The following is a 23,375-nucleotide window of genomic DNA, read 5'->3' on the forward strand; positions in this document are numbered from 1 at the left end:
GGTTGGCTGTTTTGCTGTCATTCAAACAGGAAATAATTCAGGGAAGTCCTATGCCCGAGGCTGTTCAGACTGGCCGATCACAGTGGTCCCTTGTGCCCTTAGAGTCTCTGGTCATAGGACTTCCCTGAAATAATTTTTCTTCCTCCTTGTAACAACTTTTTATGTACTTGAAAACTATTTTCATGTCCCCTCTCAGTTTGCTCTTCTCCAGACTAAACAAACCCAGTTTTTTCAATCTTCCCTCATAGGTTATGTTTTCTAGACCTTTAATCATTTTTGTTGCTCTTCTCTGGACTTTCTCAATTTGTCCAGATCTTTCCTGAAATGTAGTGCCCAGAACTGGACCCAACACTCCAGCTGAGGCCTTTATCAGTGCAGAACAGAGTGAAAGAATTACTTCTATTGCAGTCTCATTATTAATAATCGTGTTTATTACCATAGTGCCTGGGGTCCAACCAAGATCAGGGCCCCATTGTGCTAGGTACAAACAGAGGAGTAGCCAGTTCCTGCCCCGAGGAGCTGACGCTCTCAATCAAGTTGGTGCTGTTGGAAATAAACATTGTGTGTGTTTCAGAAATGCTGGTGGAGCTGAGCAATGGCAGTAATTGTCTGCTGGAGGATCCGTGAGCCCTGACAGTCATGGAGAGAGCTGGCCTGGCTCAAAGGGCACAAAATGAGCCCAAAGCAGCATTGGCACATCTGCATTAGGACAGGTACCGCTTCCTTTGATACACTCCTCACACCCTCCCCTCCTTCTGTCTCCACTTCTCTGTCTGCACAGGATGCTGCTGATTTCTTCCATGAGAAAATGGACAAAATATGTGGCCTTCTCCCTCCTTTCCCCACTACCCCCTGTAACTCTCTCCTCTTTCTCTCCAGTCACAGAGGCAGAAGTTTCTCACTGTTCTCCTCCTCTCACCCCTCCACCTGCCACAGTGACCCCATCTAAAACCTGATCTCCCTTGCACCCATTCTCATCCCCTCCCCCATGGCTATGGTTCTTCCTGTGGCTCTGCAAATGACAGAGGATCGTGTGTCCCACAACTTCAGCATTCATGAGATCAGCACAGTGCTGGGTGGGCTCCATGCTTCCATCAGAGATGGCGGACACTGGAAAGTGCTGCATGGGTTTGTGGGATTTTTTTTAAAACTGCAAGAATTAGGGGATACGGATGGCATTATGAGATAGAAAAAGTTGCATGCTGGGAACTTGACCCCTGACTCCCAGAGATCCCTGGGTGACATATTTCTACCCCACAACACATTGCAAACATTTCTCAAAAGGCATTACATTGGGTGGTGGCCTACTGGGATACTTATTCATGGTGCACCTCCCTTTGCATCAGCACAACCACTGCTAGTGAGTATGTGAAGCACCAGTGCAAGCAGCCAAGCATGCACCCACCCGAGCGATAACTTTGGTGGCTCTACACCAAGTTAACTTGGGTTGACCAAAGTCCATAGTGTAGACATGGCCTTATACTTAGATTGGATGCTCTTTGGGTCAGGCACTGTCTTTGATCTGTGTTCGTACAGCATCTAACACAATGGGGTCTTGGTCCATGTCTGGAGCTGCCAGGCACGACCACAGTACACAAAATAAACAAGGCTACGATTCTGGCATGGAAATTTGTAGTAAATTTCACAGCAGAGATGAGAGGGGAAAATGAAAAGTCATGGAAAGGTCCCTGACATTCCTTCCTGGCCACAGGTTAGCCATGTGTTTTTTCTCTTCAAGGCATTGCATAGGAAAAGGCATTTCCTGTGCTTTTTTCAGTGACCCAAATAAAGTCTGTGAAATCTTGAAAGGAGCTGCCGGGCGGGGGGGAGGAGGGGGGGAGGGGGTGTTTGGGTTGGAGAGCGAGCCCAGTTCCTGTCCTGTGGAGCTGGGCCTGGTTCTGAGGGTTGCAACCTGGCCCCTCAGGTATGGTGCACCTGCCAATCTTAGATGGAGACGGTGGGGGCACAGCTGGGGCAAACCTCAGTGGTGCTGTGACCTTCTGCACCAGGTTGTAACATCTGCAGCGGGGAGCTGGGCCCAACCCAGTGGGACAGGAACTGCAGCTGAGGTGGGCTCACTTGCCAGCACACACACACACCCTGCCCCCAGCCATTTCCAAGAATTCACAGTCTTTATTTAAATTCACAGTTTCTGTGACCACTGTGACGCTGGCAGGCTGGATGCCAGCTCTTGCCCGGGCTGCAGGCATTAGCTAAGAACTGACAAATTCATAGTAGGAGATCAGATCAGGTCACCTGCATGTTAGTTTTGCTTAAAATAGGGATTAGTCTAATACAGGGGTTGGCAACCTTTCAGAAGTGGGGTGCCGAGTCTTCATTTATTCACTTTAATTTAAGGTTTTGCGTGCCAATAATACATGTTAACCTTTTTAGAAGGTCTCTTTCTATAAGTCTATAATATATAACTAAACTATTGTTGTATGTAGGTTTCAGAATGTTTAAGAGGCTTCATTTAAAATTAAATTAAAATGCAGAGCCCCCTGGACCGGTGGCCAGGACCCGGGCAGTGTGAGTGCCACTGAAATTCAGCTCGTGTGCCGCCTTCAGCACCCGTGCCATAGGTTGCCTACCCCGGTCTAATAAGAATGTGTTCAGTGTTTAGACTCTGTGAAATGCTTGTAAGTTGCGCCATGCATCAATCTCACTGGTAATGTCTATGTGCCATGTTATAAGGTAAGATTTCAGTGTTTGTGCTGTAACTGGAAACCCCCGCAGTGAGGAGAGAAGCAATACCAAATAAGTGTGAAATACTAGTTTGCTACACAAGGTGTCATTTCCTGGCCAGCACAAGAAGGCTCAAAGACACCAGACAAACCATTGTGGAGCATCAGAGGACAAAAGATTTTACTGATTGCTTCTCCCTTCCCCCCCAGTTCATATGAACTTGTCCCATCACCATGAACTGTGGGGGAAGGGAATAAAAATTCCCGACAAGAAGAAACGGCACCTTTGTGGCTATTTGAACTCTGAAGGGCCAGAGACTTGAAACTGAAGCCAGAGATCCCCAGGGGCTGCCTCCTGGGGTGCCCTGAAAGATGCTTTGAATTGATGGATCAGGACAATTCTGTCACTCTCAGGGGGGAGGTCTAGCTCAGTGATTTGAGCATTAGCTTGCTAAACCCAGCATTGTGAATTCAATCCTTGAGGGGGCCATTTAGGGAACTGGGGTAAAAATCAGGGGATTGGCCCTGCTTTGAGCAGGGGCTTGGACTAGATGACTTCCTGAGGTTCTTTCCAACCCTGATATTCTGTGATTCTCTCAGGAGTTAGAGGGTAACTCATTGGCTGTACGTGTTCACTTGCTTTGACCTGTAAATGACACATTTATTGCTTTTCCCTAGTTAATAAACCTTTAGATAGTTTATTTCAGGGTTGGCTACAGGCACCATCTTTGGTATAAGATTTAGGATACGAATTGATCTGGGGTAAGTGACAGGTCTCTTGGAACTGGAAGCAACCTGAATGTGGCATCATTTTTGGTGTAAGTGACCATTTATCCCTATGTCCAGTGTGTCTGGGTGGCAGGATAGACTGGAGAGTCTAAGGGGACTGCCTGACTCCATGGCACGACTGGTACAGTCATCCAGGAGTTCACAGTTGTTACTGACTGAGTGAAAGCTAATTAGAGATCGCACCAGCACTTTGGGGGATCTGCCCTATTTGTGACAGTCTGAAGTGGGCGCTCCTGGTAGTGAGCTGCTCCAGACAGTCTAACAACCACCATCACCTCTGTGCCAAAATCGTAGCCTTACTAATAAAGACTAGCAAGGAGTGTTCAAAGGTGAGGAAGAGGAAACCCTGCATTTCATTTTATCTCAGCCCCTCTCCTCAGCCCCAGGCACTTCCCCAATGTCTGAAAGTCACAGCAACTCACCACAAACAATGGAAACAAAAGAGGTGCCCTGTCCACCCCGGCTCATGCCATCTACACAACCCACTCACAACTGTATCGACCCCACCTCACTAGCCCCCGCCTGCCCAAATACTTGGGGAAATGCTGCGGTGGAGGACATGCCATGCTCTGCTCTGCTCCTGGGATCAGGCTGGCCTGGGGTGCATGGCAGGGGCGGAAAGAGTAAGCAACATGAGTTCAATTCCCAGCTCTGCTGCATTGTGACTAGGGACCAGTCACTTTGTCTGCTCTCCAGCTCCCACATGGAGGAGGGATAATAATCTATCCTGTCTGCAGTTCTAGCACAAGGGGGCCCTGATCTGGGGGGTGCTGTGTGACGTGGCTGGTACCATGTGGGCTCTGGGCAGCACTGGCACAATTCTGATCCCAGTATGGGCCCTAGATGCTGTTGTAACAATACAATGTAGGGAAAAACATAGGGAGGCAAACTTGGAGAGCTGCCTCTAGGACTCCCCCCATAAAAGGTATGTGACATTATATTGTATCCCCCTAGTTTGAGACGCACTGTTGTCTTTCTCTGCCCTGCCCTCAATGGTGGGGTCCCTTTGGGGGAATGTTGGATTCTCCAGACCAGCCCCCTCCAGGCACTGGTGAGCTCGGAGCCTCGCCTGCTCACCTGGCTCAGAACAATTCCCCCGGCCTCCTACAGGAAGGGCGTGTCTCCTCTACAGGACCCTAGTGTTAGTCAGTGGCTCCCCCCCATCAACCAGCTGACATTTTAAAGGGCTAGAGCTGTGCCCATGGCAGGGAAGGGGTTAACGGTGGGTGTCTTCAGCACTCGTGGTTTGTGAAAGGGAAGAAGAGGCTGTGGTGTGTTGCAAGCCCAGGCGCTGCAATCAGTCTGTGGTGGAGACGCTGCCGCCCGGGAGGAAGCTGCTTCACAGTGTGATACAAACAGCGCCCAGTTACTGCAGGTACCAGAACGACTCCATGCAGCTGTCGCAGACCAAAAGAGCCAAGATGCCACATGGGAGGCCAGGTAAACACGGGGGGACTGACCTTCTAGCTCATCCCTCTAAGGCAGCGGTTCTCAAACTGTGGGTCAGGACCCCGTTTTAATGGGGTCGCCAGGACCAGCATTAGACTCGCTGGGACCGAAGCCGAAACTTGAGTGCTTTAGCTCGGGGCAGCGGGGCTCAGGCTCTGCCCCCGCCCAGGGTCATGTAGGAATTTCTGTTATCAGAAGAGGGTCGCAGTGCGCGGAAGTTTGAGAACTGGTACTCTAAGGCGGTGCAGAGAATCCTCTGCTTAGATGCCTGGCTGGTGGGTCTGGCTCACAGTCACACTGATTGCCAGCTTCGGGGTTGGGGGGGAATGTTCCCCCAGGTCAGATTGCAGGGACCTTGGAGTTTCTGGGAATTTCTCCCCTTCCTCTGTAGCATGGGCATGGATCGCCAGCCGGGATCGTCTGGGCATGTCTCCCTACTCCCAGAATCATAGAAATGTGAGGCTGGACGGGACCTCAAGACATCAGCCCCCTGCACTGAGGCAGGACCAAGTAAACCCCTAGACCATTCCTGACAGGTGTTTGTCCAACCTGTTCTTAGAACCCTCCAGACGGGGATTGCACAGCCTCCCTCAGCAACCTGCGCCAGCACTGAGCTACCCATATAGCTAGAAAGATTGTTCAAATATCTAATCTAAATCTCCCTGGCCTCAGATTAAGCTGGTTGTTTCTTGTCCTACCTCAAGTGGATGTGGAGAACAATGGATCATTGTCCTCCTTATAATAGGCCTTAGCAGGTCCCCCCCCTCCCAGCCTTCTTTTTTCAAGACTAAGCCTACCCCGTTTTTCTACCTTTCCACACAGGTCAGGTTTTCTAACCCTTTGATCATTTGTTTTGCTCTTCACTTGACGCTCTCAAATTTGTCCACATCTTTCTTAAGGCGTGGAGGCCTCATCAGTGCTGATTATAGCAGGACAATTACCACCAGTGTCTTACATATGCATAGAGGGGGAACATGGGGATAGATAGATAGATAGATTAGATGATGTGTAACCCTTCTGCCAGGTGGAGTCAGCAGCAAGTAGGGCCAGGTTCAATATCTAGGGGGTTCCTCTTAACAATACAGAACAGAACCAGCCCCCACTCAGGAATCTGGGAAAACCAAACACAAACATTGAGCACTATTAAGAGGCAACACTTCTCCACTCACAAGCACTGAGTCTGTGTGTAACAAAACAGAACTTGTATTAAAAGAGAAAGGGAACCAAGCATTAGTTTGGGGAAATACCACAACCCCACTCAAAAGCATGTAATGATAAGCAAACACGACCCCACTGCACAATGGGCTGTGTCCTTTGCCTCAGTTTTCCACCTTGGGGTGGGAAAGTCCAATGAATTAATGTCCCTTTACCACATTATTCCCCTTTCCCTCCACTGCACCCCACTCACAGGTGGCCTGTCCTTGGTTAGCAAAGATCGAGAGTTCAGTGGTGGGTCATAGGGGGTCACTTCCCACCCCAGAAAGGGTGCGGGGGGGGATCAAGCAATGTCTCTGTGGTTGCTATGAGCCTCTGCAACTAGATGTCGGCTGCTGCTTCCGCTGTTTGTCTCTGCTGCTGCTGGTCGGCACCGCCACTTCTGTCATTCCATGGGCTGAGGTCACCCGGCTTAACCCAGGTGTTAGTGATTTCAGCTCTTACTGGTCTCTCTGGCTATACAGCCTCTGCCTTGTCTTTCATGTCACCACAGTCCTTACCCCACATCGAATGGCTTGTGTGTAAAATGCCCCCCCCCGAGTGATGTAAGTTACACCCACAGATGTGCCGGTATGAACAGTGCTATGTCAGCGGGAGATGCTCTCCCACCATCCTGGCTCCCGCCACTCGTGGAAGGGGTTTTATGATGCCGACGGAAGAGCTCTCTCCCACCGGCATAGAGCAGCTACACAAGCGAGCTTGCAGCGGCACAGCTGCATCGGCACAGCTGCAAGCTCACTAGTGCAGATATGGCCTAAGGCATAGCCCCTAGAGCTACTAACATTCAGTTCCTGGTACCCCGGAACAGAGAAACAAGGTCTCTCACTTGAAGCTAATTAGTTCAGTCTCTAAACACAGAGTGCAGAAGCAGCTAGCATCTAGGACCCTCCTTTAGCCACACCTCCCACCTCAAATGCCACTCCCACCCTTGCTCTCCTTCACAGGCCTTTGGCAGCCCTACCCCACGCGTAGCAAATGAGGTTCAGATTAGGGTGGCACCTCACAGGCCAGATTAAGTACGGTTCTGCTGCCCTTTCATAAGAACATAAGAACATAAGAAAGGCCGTACCGGGTCAGACCAAAGGCCCATCAAGCCCAGTATCTGTCTACCGACAGTGGCCAATGCCAGATGCCCCAGGGGGAGTGAACCTAACAGGCAATGATCAAGTGATCTCTCTCCTGCCATCCATCTCCATCCTCTGACGAACAGAGGCTAGGGACACCATTCTTACCCATCCTAGCTAATAGCCATTTATGGACTTAGCCACCATGAATTTATCCAGTCCCCTTTTAAACACTGTTATAGTCCTAGCCTTCACAACCTCCTCAGGTAAGGAGTTCCACAAGTTGACTGTGCGCTGCGTGAAGAAGAACTTCCTTTTATTTGTTTTAAACCTGCTGCCTATTAATTTCATTTGGTGACCCCTAGTTCTTGTATTATGGGAATAAGTAAATAACTTTTCCTTATCCACTTTCTCAACATCACTCATGATTTTATATACCTCTATCATATCCCCCCTTAGTCTTCTCTTTTCCAAGCTGAAGAGTCCTAGCCTCTTTAATCTTTCCTCGTATGGGACCCTCTCTAAACCCCTAATCATTTTAGTTGCCCTTTTCTGAACCTTTTCTAGTGCTAGAATATCTTTTTTGAGGTGAGGAGACCACATCTGTACACAGTATTCGAGATGTGGGCGTACCATGGATTTATATAAGGGCAATAATATATTCTCAGTCTTATTTTCTATCCCCTTTTTAATGATTCCTAACATCCTGTTTGCTTTTTTGACCGCCTCTACAATACAATAAGGAGAAAAATATTTCATTACCCCTGCACTCGATAGTAAAGTGAATTGTAACCCAATGCCAGCCAAAAGTGATCATTTTGGTCAAGCTCTCCATCATGCTGCACACCTGGGCAGAGGAGAAGCAAACACAGGCTGTTCCTGAAGTCTTTTCCCCAGCTCATCACTAGATGGCAGTGGAGGGCTCGTTCAGACCCAGCTTACAGATAGAGAGATGGATAGATAGAGAGATACGGTGTATGGGGGTGGATAGATATAGGGAGGTGTATGGAGATGGATAGCTAGATAGCTAGATAGAGTGTATGAGGAGAGGTGGATACAGGGAGGTGTATGGGGATAGATAGATAGATACGGTGTATGGGGATAGATAGATATAGGAAGGAGTATGGGGATAGATAAATAGATAGATAAATAGATTAGATATGGTGTATGGGGATGGATAGATACAGGGAGATGTATGGGGATAGATAGACAGAAGGGGTGTATGGGGATAGATAGATAGATACGGTGTATGAGGAGGGATAGATATAGGGAGGTGTATGGGGATAGATAGATAGACAGAAGGGGTGTATGGGGATAGATAGATAGATACGGTGTATGAGGAGGGATAGATATAGGGAGGTGTATGGGGATAGATAGATAGATACGGTGTATGAGGAGGGATAGATATAGGGAGGTGTATGGGGATAGATAGACAGAAGGGGTGTATGGGGATAGATAGATAGATATGGTGTATGGGGATGGATAGATACAGGGAGATGTATGGGGATAGATAGATGAATACCTGGTTTAGCCAACTAAAATTACACTCTCCAGACAGGTTTCAGAGTAGCAGCCGTGTTAGTCTGTATCCGCAAAAAAAACCAGGAGTACTTGTGGCACCTTAAAGACTAACAAATTTATTGTAGCATGAGTACTCTCCAGACAGCACAGGTGAAGGGTTTGGGCAGAGGGAGGGGAAGTGAATCATTAGAGGGCAAATTTTCAGCCCTGAGAACAAGGATTTTGCCCAGGGATTCCCATGAACATTCCTGCAGCTGTAGACATTCTCGCAGCCCAGGCCAGCAATCAGCGGCTGACTCTGTGGGTTGTGAACCACTTTGATTGACTTAGACTGGAAGCTCTTTGGGGCAGGGACCTGGGTCTATACAGCGCCTGGTGCAGTGGGGGCCTGGGCCACGGCTGGGGCTCCGGTGCATCTGCAATACAGATAAATAATACTAACAATGACAGCGAAAGCCACAGCTGGGCTGGGAAGTGACTGGACCCAACAGCCAGGCCTGGGGAAGAGTCTGGGTTTTAAATGCTTTGTGATCCAGAATAGACAATAAAACAGGTCCACAGCTGTTCTAGAAAACCCTCTTTCTGTCTCTAGATTCGATGGGCAGTTTTGAGGACGACTGCGAGAGGGATTATGAGAACATCGATCCCAATCAGCCACCACCCCAGCCTCAGATGCAGCCCCAGTGGCAAGCAAAGGCAGAGCCAGGTGGGTGACTCGCTTGAGGTGCATCTCACAGAACACGGGAGGTGTGTGGGCCACAGAATTGATTTGTCAGCACAACCGGGCTTGATGTCTGGGTCTGGCAAAGGGAAAATCATTAATGTGAGGCTACAGATGGAAATGAAGAGCAATTGGCTCAGGCTCTCTGCAGACTCAGGCAGCCTCTCTGCATCAGTCACACCTGGGTCATGTTTCCAGTGTTATCTCCGCTGCCAAAGGGGATTTGTTCAAAGGCAGTACAAGCCGTTGGATGCCCAACTCCCACTGCCCCCCCACCAATGGGAATTAGGTGCCCAGTTCCCACTTGTGCCTTTGAAAATCTCCCCGATGGTTTTATTTTTAAACGAACGTTGAGGTTTTTGGAGCATGACGCAGCTGGGCCAAATCCTGCAGCCACTTCCATGGGTGCTGAATACCAAGGGCTGTGGCCTAGACACGGCATCTGAGCACAGTGGAGAGGCTCAGGCTTGCAAAGGTGAGTTTATCGGGGCCCCTGACTGAACTGGACACAGATAATCCTTGTTCCAGGGAAACGATCCCATTAGAAAAACTCCTCTTCAGAAGAAGGCTGAAACCCAGCCCCCTAGAGCCGTGCTGCCCTGCGTGGTGCTGGCGTGCGTTCTCCCCAGCCCTGGCTCGGCGTCTCACGCTTGGGTGAGCAAATGGGGCATTTGCAGGAATTAACCCCTCAAGCCCCTACTTGGGCAAACAACCCAATGCACACTCCGTGCTGTGGTGGTGGGTTCAATGTATGGATTGCAGAGGCAGTGAGCGAGATCTCCCCAGAGGCTCTCAGCACTTTGCCGGGTTAACTCCCAGCTCGACTCTAGTGTTTTTCATCAGTGGATCTCCAAGAGCTTTATAAATGAGAACAGTAACATTATTGGCTTTAGTTGTGGCTTTTCTGGTGACATCTGCCTCTGTCCCTGCTGTTGCGGGGGGTGGGGGACCGCTACCGGTGTGCCAGCCCCCTGGTTGGGGGAGGGGGGATGGTGGGCATCCAGAGCACCTGGTGTGGGGGAGGGGTGGGCAGTTGCTGGGGGATGGGAGGATGGCACACAGGGAGCCCTGGCGGGTGCCATGTGCTCCATACAGAAGCTACCACGCCCAGGCCCCCTGGTTCCAGGAAACCCACCCAGCTTGGTGCCCCCTGGCTCCTGTGGTTGTTACTTCGACCCACTGATCCATGGAAATGCTCCAGGCTGCCTTCTCTCGGCTGGGGGCTTGTCTACGCTTCAGAGCCTGCGGCGGTATAGCTGTGTCTGCCGAGTGCCCTGGGTCAGCCAGCTGGAGGTGTTCCTGGGCTGGTGGACACAACAACATTAGCCACGCCCACAGGAGCATTCTTCTTTTCACGGGGTTGTGTCTACACTGGGAGTTTTGCTGGCATTGCTGTGTTGGCATGAGAGCGTGTGTGGTTTTTGCACACTCCTAGCCGACATAGCTAAGCCGGTGAAGCTTTGTAGGGTAGATCAGGCCTCGGGCATTACCCCATTCTTCCTGTCACAAGGTAAGAACACTCCCTTTTTTTTCCTAGCAAAGACAAAGGTGGATGCTCTGATTTTTTATTTATTTGGGTTTTTCAACCCTGCTCCTAATCAATTGAAACTAACTAAAGAAAGGGGCTGTTAAGTGTGTCTACACTGGTTTGATTAAAGCAGTTTAAATTCACATCTCTGCCAAAACCGGTGTGCCTTTTTCGTGCAGATGAGCCCTTTGTAATCTGCTTAAGATACAGCTCTGTAAGAGCCTCTTGAATTGACTCAAGCATGTCTACACTAGGGACTTCTCTGCATCTAAGTTGCACCAGTTTTGTTTTAATCGGTTTACAAACCGATTTAGTGCAAATCAGTGATTTAGTGAACACTGTGAAATCGGTGCCGATAGCTGGTGTTAAGCTGATTTAAGAGTGTTCACATACAAAGCAGCCCCAGTTTAAATAAAGGGGAGTGAAATTGCATCTTCAGTTAAACCAGGGAAAGTTATTGCATAGACCAGGCCTGGGTGAGTCACACCAGTTTAACACACTCACTTATGTGGACAAGGCCTCGAAGAGCTGGATTCTCAAAGCTGCTGAGTCTCCGCAGTGCCCATGGACCCTGGCAGGAGTGGAGAGTCATCAGTGCTTTCAAGGATTGGGACCGTAGCGAGGCAAACAAGCCCAAACACCATGGTGATGGGCTCGGGGTCCTATGGGGACAAGAAAGCTCTGGTCTCTCCTCTTTACAGTTCACACCCCAGAGTGCACTCTCTGGTGCTGTGGGGGGCACCCAGTAGACCCTGCTCCTCTCCTAGAGGGGGGAATAGAACCCAGGAGCCCTGGCTCCCAGCCCCGTCTGCCACTCCCCTCCCCGAGCTGGGGATAGAACACAGGGGTCCTAACCCTGCACTAGACCCCTCTCCCGTCTGCCACTCCCCTCCCCGAGCTGGGGATAGAACACAGGGGTCCTAACCCTGCACTAGACCCCTCTCCCACCATCTTGCACATGTAGGTCATTCTCCTGCCCATGGCTGGTGGCATGGGGAGAGATTACACCAGCTGTTCTTCTGCTGACTCGTGCTCTAGCCGCTGATGTTGCTGTTCTTTGCAGCTGTCTCCACCCCGAAGGCAGCAGAGCAGAGAGGCTGTGGGAGAAAATCCTTGGGCATCCTCTACGCCCTGGTGGGGGTGTCTCTGCTGGTGTCAACAGCTGCCTTCTTGCTCATACTCCTGAAATGTAAGTGCTGGTCCCAGGCCTGCTGCCTGATGTGTCTGGATGGAGGCTCCAGGCAGCCAGCCCTGCACCAAGGAGGGGCAGGGAGGTGACAGACAAACCTCCCGCATGCCAGTGCTGCATCCACGCACCCTGCAGGGGGAGGATCAGTGGCCTTGAGATGGACCCAAAGTGGGATCTAGACCCAGATCCGGATCAGAACTTTCACATAGTCTGGTCATGTTCAGACCTGAAGAGGGTTTAGACAGGGGCTGATTTGCTTTGTCCTTGAATGTGTCACTGTCCCAGCACCTATGCTGCATAGAGGATAACAGCCTATTACTGCCACCAGCTGAGGGAGCCACTCCTTGACCTCACATGGCTGGAGCTGGGTGCTCATGGTACCAGGTTCAATCTCAACTGTAGAAGTGACTTTGTCACAAACCTGGGATGTTTCTTTCCCCCTCAAATCCTTCTTGTGACTGAGCTGAGCTGTAGGTGCTAGATCCTGGGTGTAAGTCAGGGTGACTAAGGCTTCCTGTAGCGGTGGTTTTGCTCTGGCCGAGCTGGTTTCTCACAGTGACAATTTCTTGTTTATTTCTTTACTTGGGATCCTGATTACTCAAGATCCGACGGATGCAAAACAGGAACAAACGCATCCAGACAACAATCTGAGGTGTGGGGGAAGGGAGACTGTGTGTCTCAGACCAGAACTCTGCAATCACAGCCCATGGCACACACGCTCCTCCCCTAAGCAGGACGACAGGCTCCTTAGGGGCCGAACAGGTGCTGTGGGAGGTGTGAATGTGGGGGCTGGTGGAGAGGAGTCAGGGCTCGGCTCTCACCTGGAGGGGAGTCCAGCGGGTTGGGAAATTTTGGACAAAATCTTTTTTCCCAGGAAAATGGTGATTCATCAAAACCGAAGCTTTTCACAGAAATGGGTCAGTTTTGACTAAATGTTCCGCAGGAAGGTCTGTCAGGGCCAGGGTGGAAGCTCTGGTCAGAAGCAGCGATAGGAAGCTCCACCCCATTCTGGGCATGGCCTGGGGCACGCAGCTGGGATGTGGGAGACCACACCAGGCACAGCAGGGATGCAGACCTGGGTCTGGCGAGTGCCCAAGCCAGGGGGCTCCAGGGTCAGTCACTCCTGTGCATGTGCACACTCGCTCGCTCCCCCTCCCCGAGAATGACTCTATAGTTGGGTGTTCAGGGCACGTGCCAGGGTGGTGGGGGACTGAGGTTCAAGTCCCTGCATTACTTGAGTCAGAGGCTTGGCCCTGGCTTTCCCATCCCCCTGGTCGGTGCCCTCGCCAGGGCCGCCCAGAGGATTCCGGGGGCCCGGGGTCTTCGGCGGCGGGGGGCCCCCGCTTCAGCAGTAATTCGGCGGCGGGGGGCCCTTCCGTTCCGGGACCCGCCACCGAAGTGCCCCGAAGACCCGCGGCGGGGGCCCCCCACCACCGAATTACCTCCAAAGGGGGACCCGCCGCCGAAGTGCAGCTGCCTCTTCGGCGGTAATTCGGCGGCGGGGGGGGGCCCCCGCCGCAGGTCTTCGGGGCACTTCGGCAGTGGGTCCCGGAATGGAAGGGCCCCCCGCCGCCGAATTACCGCCGAAGACCCAGCTGCACTTCGGCGGCAGGTCCCGCTTCGGCGATAATTCACCGGCGGGGAGTCCTTCCGCCCCGGAGCGGAACGACCCCCCCGCCGGCGAAGACCGGGAGTGGAAAAGTTTTCTGGGCCCCCTGGAGTGAGTGAAGGACCCCACTCCAGGGGCTCCGAAAAACACTCGTGGGGGCCCCTGCGGGACCCCGGGCCTGGGGCAAATTGCCCCTCTTGCCCTCCCCTCTGGGCGGCCCTGGCCCTCGCCACTGGGCCACTGGTTATTCTGGGCCAGTCTTGGCTTCTTTTTGCATTGGAATGAAAACAAATGTCAAAACCTTCCGTTCAGTTCAGCCCGTTTCCTGCCAGCCCCGGCACGGAGGCAGCGCAATCGGTTGTGTCCAGCCAGGAGTTCGGGAGGCCCCAGCTGGCGAGAGTGTGTAGCGCGGGCTGGGAGCTGCAGAACCACAGAGTCTGTTCCTGTTCCGCAGCCTCCTTGGCTGGGAGCGAGCAGCCGGCTGGGATGCTCGTCGGGGTTGGCCTGGGCTGGGATGCCGGATTAGCAGGATGTTACCAGCATGGATTCTGTGTCCTGGGGTGAGCTGCAGCCTGTGTTGCAGGGATCCCGTGCTGCCCGCATGGCTGGGAGGAGTTCCAGAAGAAATGCTACTTTTTCTCCCTTGAAAAGGAGCCCTGGGAAATGGCCAGGAACTCGTGCAGCACCCACAGTGCAGAGCTAGTTGTCATCAGCAACCCGTGGGAGCAGGTAGGTCCCGATCCTCCTGCCCCCGGGGAGAGGCAGAACTGGGTGCAGTGTGGGCCACCTGCCTGGGATCTCTCCTCCCAGGCCGAAACTGTTGCTGTGATCCCAGTGCTTGCACTCAGCTCCCCCAGCCTCCTAGGCCCATGCTTTGCAGCCTCTGGATCCAGCCCTCCATCCCCAGGGGGAGGAGGGCAGCTGCATGGCTTGACCCTTGGCCCTGTGCTGTGAGGACATTGCAGGGACCTACTTCCCTGCCCCAAGTCCCCTGGCACAGCAGATGCTGCAGACAAGCACCAGAGAAATCAGCAGAGGCTCGCTCTAGGGATTTCTGCCACAAAGCCCCAGCAGTGCCCTCCCACCCCTGCAAGCCCCACCAGCCCCTGCCTCCTGCAAGTCCCTCATCCCTCCCACAGCCACTGCAATCCCCTCTCAGCCTCCCAGCTCCTGCAATCCCAGAAGAGACATGACCCCACTTGCAGGCCCCTCACCCAACCACCCGCTCCGATGCAGCCCCCAGTGGGGGTTGCCCTCCAGCCCCCAGCCTTTGTGATCAGCTCTGCAGGGTGCGTGTGGCCAGAACCGATCGGCATAGGTGCACATTGTTACCCAGAGACACTGCCGGGATCCAGACAAAGCCCCATGACCAGATCCTGTCTCGTTTACACCAGTGTAAAGCCATAACCCCATTTCACCTCACAGCCTCTTCCCAGTAGCAACGGCTGCTTGCTTTCACCCCTGCTCCCGCCTGGCCATCCGGTCTGTGTGCCTGCAGGTGGGGTGGGCGGTTTCAGCACAACACCCGGGCAAGGCAGGTGACGGAGGGCTGGGCAGGCCTGGTGGTACGCGGGCCCCTGGTGGCTTGCAGAACCCCAGGTAGGAAACAAATAGCTGCTGCTTTGTGCTTCTCTCCCCCCCCCGTCCCCCCCCTTAGGCCTTCCTGACAGTGGGGATCAATTCTGTTCACCACTGGATCGGCCTGAGCCACAAAGGCGCAGAAGGAAACTGGACGTGGGTGGATGGCTCACAGGTATCATACAGGTGAGTAAGGCCATGTCTACACTACAAAGTTAAGTCGACTTATGTTAGTCTATGTACTGCCACCAGCAATTACCGTATTGTTCCGAGTATAGGCCGCTCCTGATTATAAGCCGCACCCTTAAAGTTTGGTGCTATTTAAAAAAAATTAAATTTGTAAGTTTTTTTAACTTAAAGAAAATATACACATTAGTAGAACAGTAAAACAGTATTTTATTTAATGAATAGGAAGACATGTACCAGTATTTTTAACACTTTTAACACTTTTGGTAGTCCTGCTTTTGACGGCATATGTTATATACTCAGAAATATTGAAAACTACCCGGTATTTTGTAGTTATACTGTAAATAAAGAAGGGAAAAGGAATGGACAACAAGGAGACTGATGGGAACAGTTCTCACCCTCTCCCCTGCACAACAATCAACAACATTAGCAAATGTTCTTAGGGTTAGGAATCATGGCCCCCGCCCCCCCCGAACTCCTGCCCCATCCAACCCCCTGCGTTCCTTGACACCTTCCCCCACCCCAGGGACCCCTGCCCCATCCAACCACCCCTTCTCTCTGTCCCCTGACAGCCCCTGGAACCCTTGCCCCTGACTGCCTCCCACCGCCCCATCCATCCCCTGATCCTTTCTAACTGCCTCACCAGGACCCTTGCCCCTATTCAATCCCCCTGTTCCCTGCCCTCTGACCCCCCCAACCCCTATCCACCCCCCACCCCGAACCCCCCTGCCCTCTCTCCAACACCCCCTCCCTGCCCCCTTACTGCGCTGCCTGGATGTGGCTGGCGGCACTACAGTCCGGCCGCGGCTGGAGCCAGGAGCCCTGGGATGCTGGGCCGGGGCAGGAGTCACGCGGCCGGAGCCCGGAGCTGGAGGATGTGGCGGGAGCTGGATGGCCAGAGCCAGGTAGCTGGCCGGCCAGAGTAGGGCGGCCGGGAAGGGATGCGGGGCCGGGGCCGGGGCCGGAGCCGGGCGGCGGGGGACGCGGGGATGGGGACGGGCGATGCGGCGCCGGGCGGCGGGGGACGCGCGGCCGGGGACGGGGACGGGCGGCGCAAGGCCAGGCAGGGCCGCCCAGAGAATTCCGGGGGCCCGGGGTCTTCGGCGGGGGGGGGCCCTTCCATTCTGGGACCTGCCGCCAAAGTGTCCCAAAGACCCGCCGTGGGGCGCCCCTGCTGCCGAATTACCGCCGAAGCGGAACCCGCCGCTGAAGTGCAGCCCGGTCTTCGGCGGTAATTCGGCGGCGGGAGGCCCTGCCGCAGGTCTTCGGGGCACTTCGGCGGCGGGTCCTGGAACGGAAGGGCCCCCCGCCGCCGAATTACCGCCGAAGACCGGGCTGCACTTCGGCAGCGGGTCCCGCTTGGGCGGTAACTCGCCAGTGGGGAGTCCTTCCGCCCCAGAGCGGAAGGACCCCCCGCAGGCGAAGACCAGGAACAGAAGAAGCTCCTGCGCCCGGCCCCGCAAGAGTTTTCCGGGCCTCCCGGAGCGAGTGAAGGACACCGCTCCGGGGGCCCCGAAAAACTCTCGTGGGGGCCCCTGCTGGGCCCGGGGGCAAATTGCCCCCTTTGCCCCCCCCCGGGCAGCCCTGAGGCCAGGGCCGGCGGAGGCGGGTACACGGGGCTGGAGCCGGGCGGCAGGGGAGGCGGGGACGCGGCCGGCGGAGGCAGGTACGCGGGCCTGGGGCCGGGGCGGGGCGGGGACGTGGCCGGGGCCGGGGCCGGAGCCGGGCGGCGCGAGGCCAGGTTCCGGCGGAGGCGGGGACGCGGGGCTGGGGCCGGGCGAGGCGGGGATGCGTCCGGGGTTGGAGCCGGGCGGTGGGGGAGGTGGGGACACAGCTGGGGCAGCCCAGAGCCCTCTGAGTCCTGGCCGCGGCTGGGATTTAAAGGGCTCTGATTCCCCGCCGCGGCTGGGATTTAAAGGGCTCTGATTCCCCGCCGCGGCTGGGATTTAAAGGGCTCTGGGCTCCCCGCCGCGGCGGGCAGCCCAGAGCCCTCTGATTCCCCGCCGCGGCTGAGATTTAAAGCGCTCTGGGCTCCCCGCCGTGGCGGGCAGCCCAGAGCCCTCTGATTCCCCGCCGCGGCTAGGATTTAAAGTATTTTTATTGTTTTTTTTTCAAGATCCCGATTATAGGCCGCACCCCTAATTTAAAGACTTAAATTAGGGGAAAAAAGTGCGGCCTATACTCGGGACAATATGGTCATGTCCACACTGCCCTCCTGTCAGTCGTGTGTGGTCTCACCAGGAGTGCTTGCGCCGACTTAAGACGGTTAGTGTGGGGGAGGCTGAGAGCCTGGGAGGCACCCGGGCTCCAGCTGTGGGGACTCCACTTGGGACCTCTGCAGGGAGCTCACAGCCTGGGCACTCAGCACTGGGCAGTGAGGTTCCAGCTGGGGTCACAGTGGAACACCCCTGCCTCCGCTCAGTTTCAAAACAGGGACCCTACCTGACACGCTGACAGCCAACAGGCAATGCAAGTAAAGCAGTGTCCATACAGACACTGCGGCGCCTGGACTATGTTGACCTAAGCCTTATGCCTCTTGTTGAGGTGGATTTACTAGGTCGGAATAGCGGGTGAGTTACAGCGGTGAGAGGAACTCTGTAGTGTGACACTTACATGGTTAGGTCAACCTAAGCTGCTTTACGTTGACTGAACTTTTACTCCTGGGGGAGCTCTGCACCGAACAAATTCTGTGCCAAAAATGTACAATTCTACAGATAGTATATTACAATTCTGCATATTTTATTTGTCAAAACAACAGTATAATCACACCAGTTACAATTATTTTGGCAATTTATTTCAAAATACCTGTGAGCAAGTATGTCTGTAACAAGACATGCAAAAAAAAAAGAAAAAAAGATTCAGGAAATGGGCGGGTATTTTTTGACAACTAGATTCCTTACTAGGCATTTTAATATAGAACTTTGAGTAATTCATTTAAACTACAATACAGAACCGTATTTCCACACCCCTCAGACACAGTGCAAAGGCTTGGGGAAGTCGGGGTAATGGAAGAGCTGAGGGAGAGGGAAGGAGCCCAGGAGTGAACCTGGAGGGTTGTTGGGTATGGGTGGGAGAAGTATGGGACAGTTTTTTTGGGGGGAGGGATAGTTCAGTGGTTTGAGCATTGGCTTGCTAAACCCAGGGTTGTGAGTTCAATCCTTGAGGGCCCCATTTAGGGGACTGGGGTAAAAATCTGTCTGGGGATTGGTCCTGCTTTGAGCAGGGGCCTGGACTGGATGACCTCCTGAGGTCCCTTCTAACCCTGATATTCTATGATTCTTTTGGGAGTGGGGGAATTGTTAGGGAGTTGGGGAGCCTCCCCCATGCAGAGGAGCCTCTCCCATTGTCAGGTACATCTGGCCCTGTCCCCATGTGGCTCTAGAGCCCTCCTACCCGCAGTCCCCATGAGGCCTGGGGCCTCCCTCTCATTCAGCCCCTGGATCAATGTTGTCACTCCACTAGCTCCTGAGCCCGCACCCCAGTCTGTCCCCTCATTAGTCCTTCTGAACCCCAGGCTATGACCCCCTGGCAGCACCATGTGCCCCACTGTGCCTCCTAACTTGGCTCCACCGGCAGGCTGCTGTAACGAATGCAGCCGTTACTGCCGGCCAGACAGTGGTTCTGGTGGGCAAAAGGCAGAACTGCAGCACTTCTTGGGCAGAACGTATTTTCTGTGGGGAAAAAAAATTCTGCACCAGACATGAATTCTGTGCATGTGCAGTGACGCAGAATTCCCCCAGGAGTAAACTTGGTAGTGTAGACATGCCGGAGCATTCATTGTCCTCTGCCTGCTTTCATCTGTCTCCTCGCCCTGCTCCCACACCCAGCAGGGCCCTGTGCTCTGCACCTCACTCACCCCCTCCCCTGGAGTAGGGGAGGTGGCCAGCCTCCCCCCCCAAAGCACAGTCTGGTCCCTTGGGCTGGTGAGTCCCGGGGTCAGGACTATGGGGAGGAGGGAATAGCCAACTGACTGCAGGCTGGCATGGCTGGGAACAAGCATTGTTACATGGCCCAGAACCAGCAGGGAGTCAATGGAGCAGGTTGAAAATTTTCCACTGAACGGTTCTTTTATGGGAAATTGGGATTTTGACTCAACATTTTTTGCATCATCTTGCAAAACATCTCAATTTTTTGTTGAAAAACATGCCCCAAAAGCAAAATATTTTGGGTGCAAGCGCAAATATTTTCCTTCAGAAATAATGCCCTGGTGACTCATGGGAGTTGTAGTTCAGTTACTGCATGTTCTCCTTTTCCATTATGGTCCAGCCTCCCCAGCGTGACTACAGCTTCCATGATGCTCTGCCTCTCTTCTCCAGAGGGAAGACCATAGTTCAATTGTTGTATGTCATCATTCTCCCCATGAGCTCCCAGCAGGATTACATCTCCCATGCTGCATCATGGCCAGGGAGTCCCAGGATGCTCCACCTCTCCCCTCCAGAGGGAATACCATAGTGCACTGTGGGAGATGTAGTCCAGCCAGGGAGCCTGCCTTATAGAGGAGAATAGGACATGAGGCACCCAAACACAAGCTGATCTCAGCTTTCTCAGTGGAAGCACCAGGTGCTCAGCACCAGGAAGTCTGGCTCTAACACACTGTGGTCCTGCAATAAACATTGGGTAGGATTACAGTGGGGAGGACGGGATTAGCACGGGGAGCGGGAACAAACGTGAGCTTTATTCACAGACACTGCAGTGCAGTGCAGCTCTGCTCTGAGCTGGGACTCTGAGGTAGCTGCACTCTGGGGTGGACCATCCCGCCGAGACCCCAGACCAAGTAGGCTCAGGGGGCAGCACTGCAGGTTTCCTCCGGATCAGAGTCAAAAGGGAGCTCATCACTTCGCCTTGATCTTCCCCACTGACCCTAGTGCTTCCACCCCCTTCACCCTGTCCCCACCCCCACAAAAAATAATTGGCCAAATCTAGTCAACAAATTTGTGTCAGATTCTCAAATGGAAAAAAAAAATCCCCCAGCTCTAATGGGAATGGTTGTATGGGAGTGTCTAGGGAGAGACAGGTATAAGTTTATGGAGATAGAGAGCCAGCAGGTATCAAAGGCCAGGGGTAGCTAAACCTCTCCTAACCCAGGCCATGGCCCTACCCTCTCTCCCCTGAAGCCAACAGGGGCTCATAGACTTGGAAGGGACCTCAGCAGGTCATCTAGTCCAACCCCCTGCTCAAAGCAGGATCAAACCCCAAACAGATTTTTACCCCAGTCCCCTAAATGGCCCCCTCAAGGATTGAACTCATAATCATGGGTTTAGCAGGCCAATGCTCAAACCACTGAGCTATCCTTTCTCTCAGCTCCTGCCAGTGCCCTAGAACTCGGGCTGACAGCCAGGGACTGGGGTGGCCAGGGCAGCTCGGGCTGGTCTGAGAGTTGGGCCAGCCAGCGCAGCTGGGGCAGGTCAGCCAGGGCTCCTTCAGCCATGGGGGATGTGTGTGTGTGGGCCCTCGGGGCTCTGGTGGGCGGGGCCTTGGGTGGAAGGGGCGGGGCCGTGAGGCTAGCCTCCCTGAAGTGGGGGTTCATCTGCCACCCATGGATAGATAGAGAGTGTGGGTATAGATGAGTGTGTATGGGGATAGATAGGTAGATTGCTAGATGTATGGGATTGGTAGGAGGGCATGGGGATGGCTAGGTAGGGGAGTGGATGTGCACAGATAAGTAGGTGTGAATGGGACAGATAGGCAGATGGCGCGAGTACATGGGGATGTATCATTCAGGAGGTGTGTGCTGGGATCGCTAGGCAGAGTGCCTGGGATGGATGGCTAGATGTGTGATATGGGGATAGATAGAGCGATATGGCAGTCTTCCCTTGCAGCGGTTGTGGTAAGTTGCTCTGTCGGATCATGTGGGTCCGTGACGGAAATGTTCCTGACTAGGGTGGATTCCCCAGGAGCTGCTCTAGCCACTGGAAATATTCCCCTCCTCTCTTTCAGATCTTCAGGGATCCCCAGTGTTAACACTCAGAAATGCTGCGTCCATCTCACAGGGGATGACAGAGGCAACTGGAGCAGCGCAGATTGTGGGATTCACTATAACTTCATTTGTGAAAGAGCCGGGCCCTTTTGTGTGTAATTTTCACCTTTGAAAACATTTTGCCGTTTTGATGTTTATTTTCTTTAAGCAGCCAATAAAAACCAACAGAGCCCTGGCCGCCTTCATGGCTAGCTCACCTCGCTGAACGTGACCAGGCTGGGTCGGAGCCACTGAATACGGTGAGATCTAGAGGACTTTCAACTGTCAACCTCCCTCCTAGCTGAGCAAAACCCAATGTCTAGCTGAGAGACTGCCAGACCTGGGTCCTGCTCAGAGCTCTGCACTTGCTGTGTGACCTGGCACAGGTCATGTAAGATCCAGGCCCGGTGCTGAGTACCACTGACTGCCACTAAAGTCAGAAGTGGTCAGCTCCTGGCACGATGAGACCCACAATCCCTCTGTTTCTCCCATCGCTCTCCAGAGTCCCTCGTTCGCACTAGGTTTAGTTCCCAGGGTACTTCACTAATTGGCTGTGCTGGCATTTAAATCTGAAGCCCAAAGGAGTCTGCTTATGAGGTTACAGGGAGTTCTGTGCACTGAGGGCAGGGATCCCCCAGCAGTTCCAGTTTCCTGCAGGAGTATCAGGTGCATGCGTCTCCCTAGCCAGTGGAGAGAACATCTGTGTGAATCTGGGTTCAGCTCACTGGGTGCTCAGAACTGTGCAGAAATCCCTCTTCTACTGCAGTGAACAGTGCTCTAATCCTGTCTGATCCTGGACACCCCCTGCTCGCCCCTGCCAGTCCCCAAGTACCTCCTGCCAGGGGCTGCTCACAGCCAGCGGCACTAGACAGGATGAGGCTTTTATCCATCAGTAAGTCACCCACCTGAAGTCACATAGCAAGTCAGTGGAAGGATTGGGGCAAGAACCCAAGAATCCAGACACCCAGCTCCCCTCTCCTCCTCCCCTACCCACTCTAAGTACTAGGCCTTGTATACACTACAAAGTTTTGTCAGCAAAAGTTATGCTGCTTTAATTAAAATTGCTGTTGCATGTCCACACTAGCTCCTTGTGTCAGCAGAGTGCGTCCACACTATCAGCTCTTGCATCGACAAAGAGAGCAGAGCACCATGGGTAGCTATCCCACTGTGCAACTGGCCGCACAGTGCTTTGGGAAGGATTTGCAATGCCTCATGGAGCAGGTACAGCATCACATGTTGCAGGTTTCTCAATCTCATCCTTCCGGGAGCATCCTGGTAGATTGTCAGCCGCTTTTTCAACTGAAGTGGGGGGTGGGGAGGGGAGGAGTGATGTGTCTGGGGCGGAGGAGACAGCAGGCCTATCCTGCAGCAGGGAGAGAGGGACACCTCCCCACACATCAGCCCCCGGCTCTGCTCGGCACAGCAGTCACTCCCAAAGCAGCCCGCTCTGCCTGCCTATGGTTCTGTGATTCCCTCTGAGAGTGGCATCCTGAGCAGCTGTGTGAGCTCTCCGTGCTGAGGAGTGTCAAAGTAGCGCAGCAATTCCCCCTCCCGGCAGCAGCAGTCTGCCTATGTTCCTAGTGCAGAGCAGAACAGGAGCATTCCACATGAATTTGCTCTTTGTTCCCCAAATGGGGCAGCGTGCTCAGCTGTCAGCAGGGAGACCAGACAGCAAGTGTGAAAAATCGGGAGGGGGTGGGGGGTAATAGGAGCCTATATAAGAAAAAGCCCCAAATATTGGGACTGTCCCTATAAAATCAGGACATCTGGTCACCCTAGCAGTCAGGGGCTTTGAAAGGGCAGCTTTTGCCGACAAAACTTTGAAGTGTAGACAAGGCCTTAGACCCCACTCCCCTCCCAGCATTGGGGAGAGAACCGAGGAGGCC

The 23,375-nt window shown here is 53.5% G+C and overlaps 1 protein-coding gene across 1 annotated transcript; it reads left to right on the forward strand.

The window, feature by feature from the left end:
• The first annotated feature begins 574 nt into the window (after positions 1–574).
• Positions 575–22,513, forward strand: LOC123353386 (C-type lectin domain family 2 member E-like). The gene is made up of 7 exons (XM_044994411.1): positions 575–713; positions 4,734–4,913; positions 9,315–9,428; positions 12,035–12,160; positions 14,353–14,498; positions 15,427–15,533; positions 21,471–22,513. The coding sequence occupies exons 1-7, from the start codon at positions 674–676 to the stop codon at positions 21,607–21,609; spliced, it is 852 nt and encodes a 283-aa protein (XP_044850346.1). The 5' UTR covers positions 575–673; the 3' UTR covers positions 21,610–22,513.
• Positions 22,514–23,375: the final 862 nt, after the last annotated feature.

Source organism: Mauremys mutica, chromosome 20 (assembly GCF_020497125.1).
Source record: "Mauremys mutica isolate MM-2020 ecotype Southern chromosome 20, ASM2049712v1, whole genome shotgun sequence".
Classification (NCBI taxonomy): Eukaryota; Metazoa; Chordata; order Testudines; family Geoemydidae; genus Mauremys; species Mauremys mutica.

What these genes read in the sequence shown, in the direction of transcription:
- LOC123353386 (XM_044994411.1), top strand. Translation starts at nt 674, where the DNA reads ATGAGCCCAAAGCAGCATTGGCACATCTGCATTAGGACAG. An exon ending in GATGCCACATGGGAGGCCAG is followed by an intron (nt 4,914 to 9,314) that starts GTAAACACGGGG and finishes TTCTGTCTCTAG; the next exon opens with ATTCGATGGGCAGTTTTGAG. An exon ending in GGCTCACAGGTATCATACAG is followed by an intron (nt 15,534 to 21,470) that starts GTGAGTAAGGCC and finishes CCTCTCTTTCAG; the next exon opens with ATCTTCAGGGATCCCCAGTG.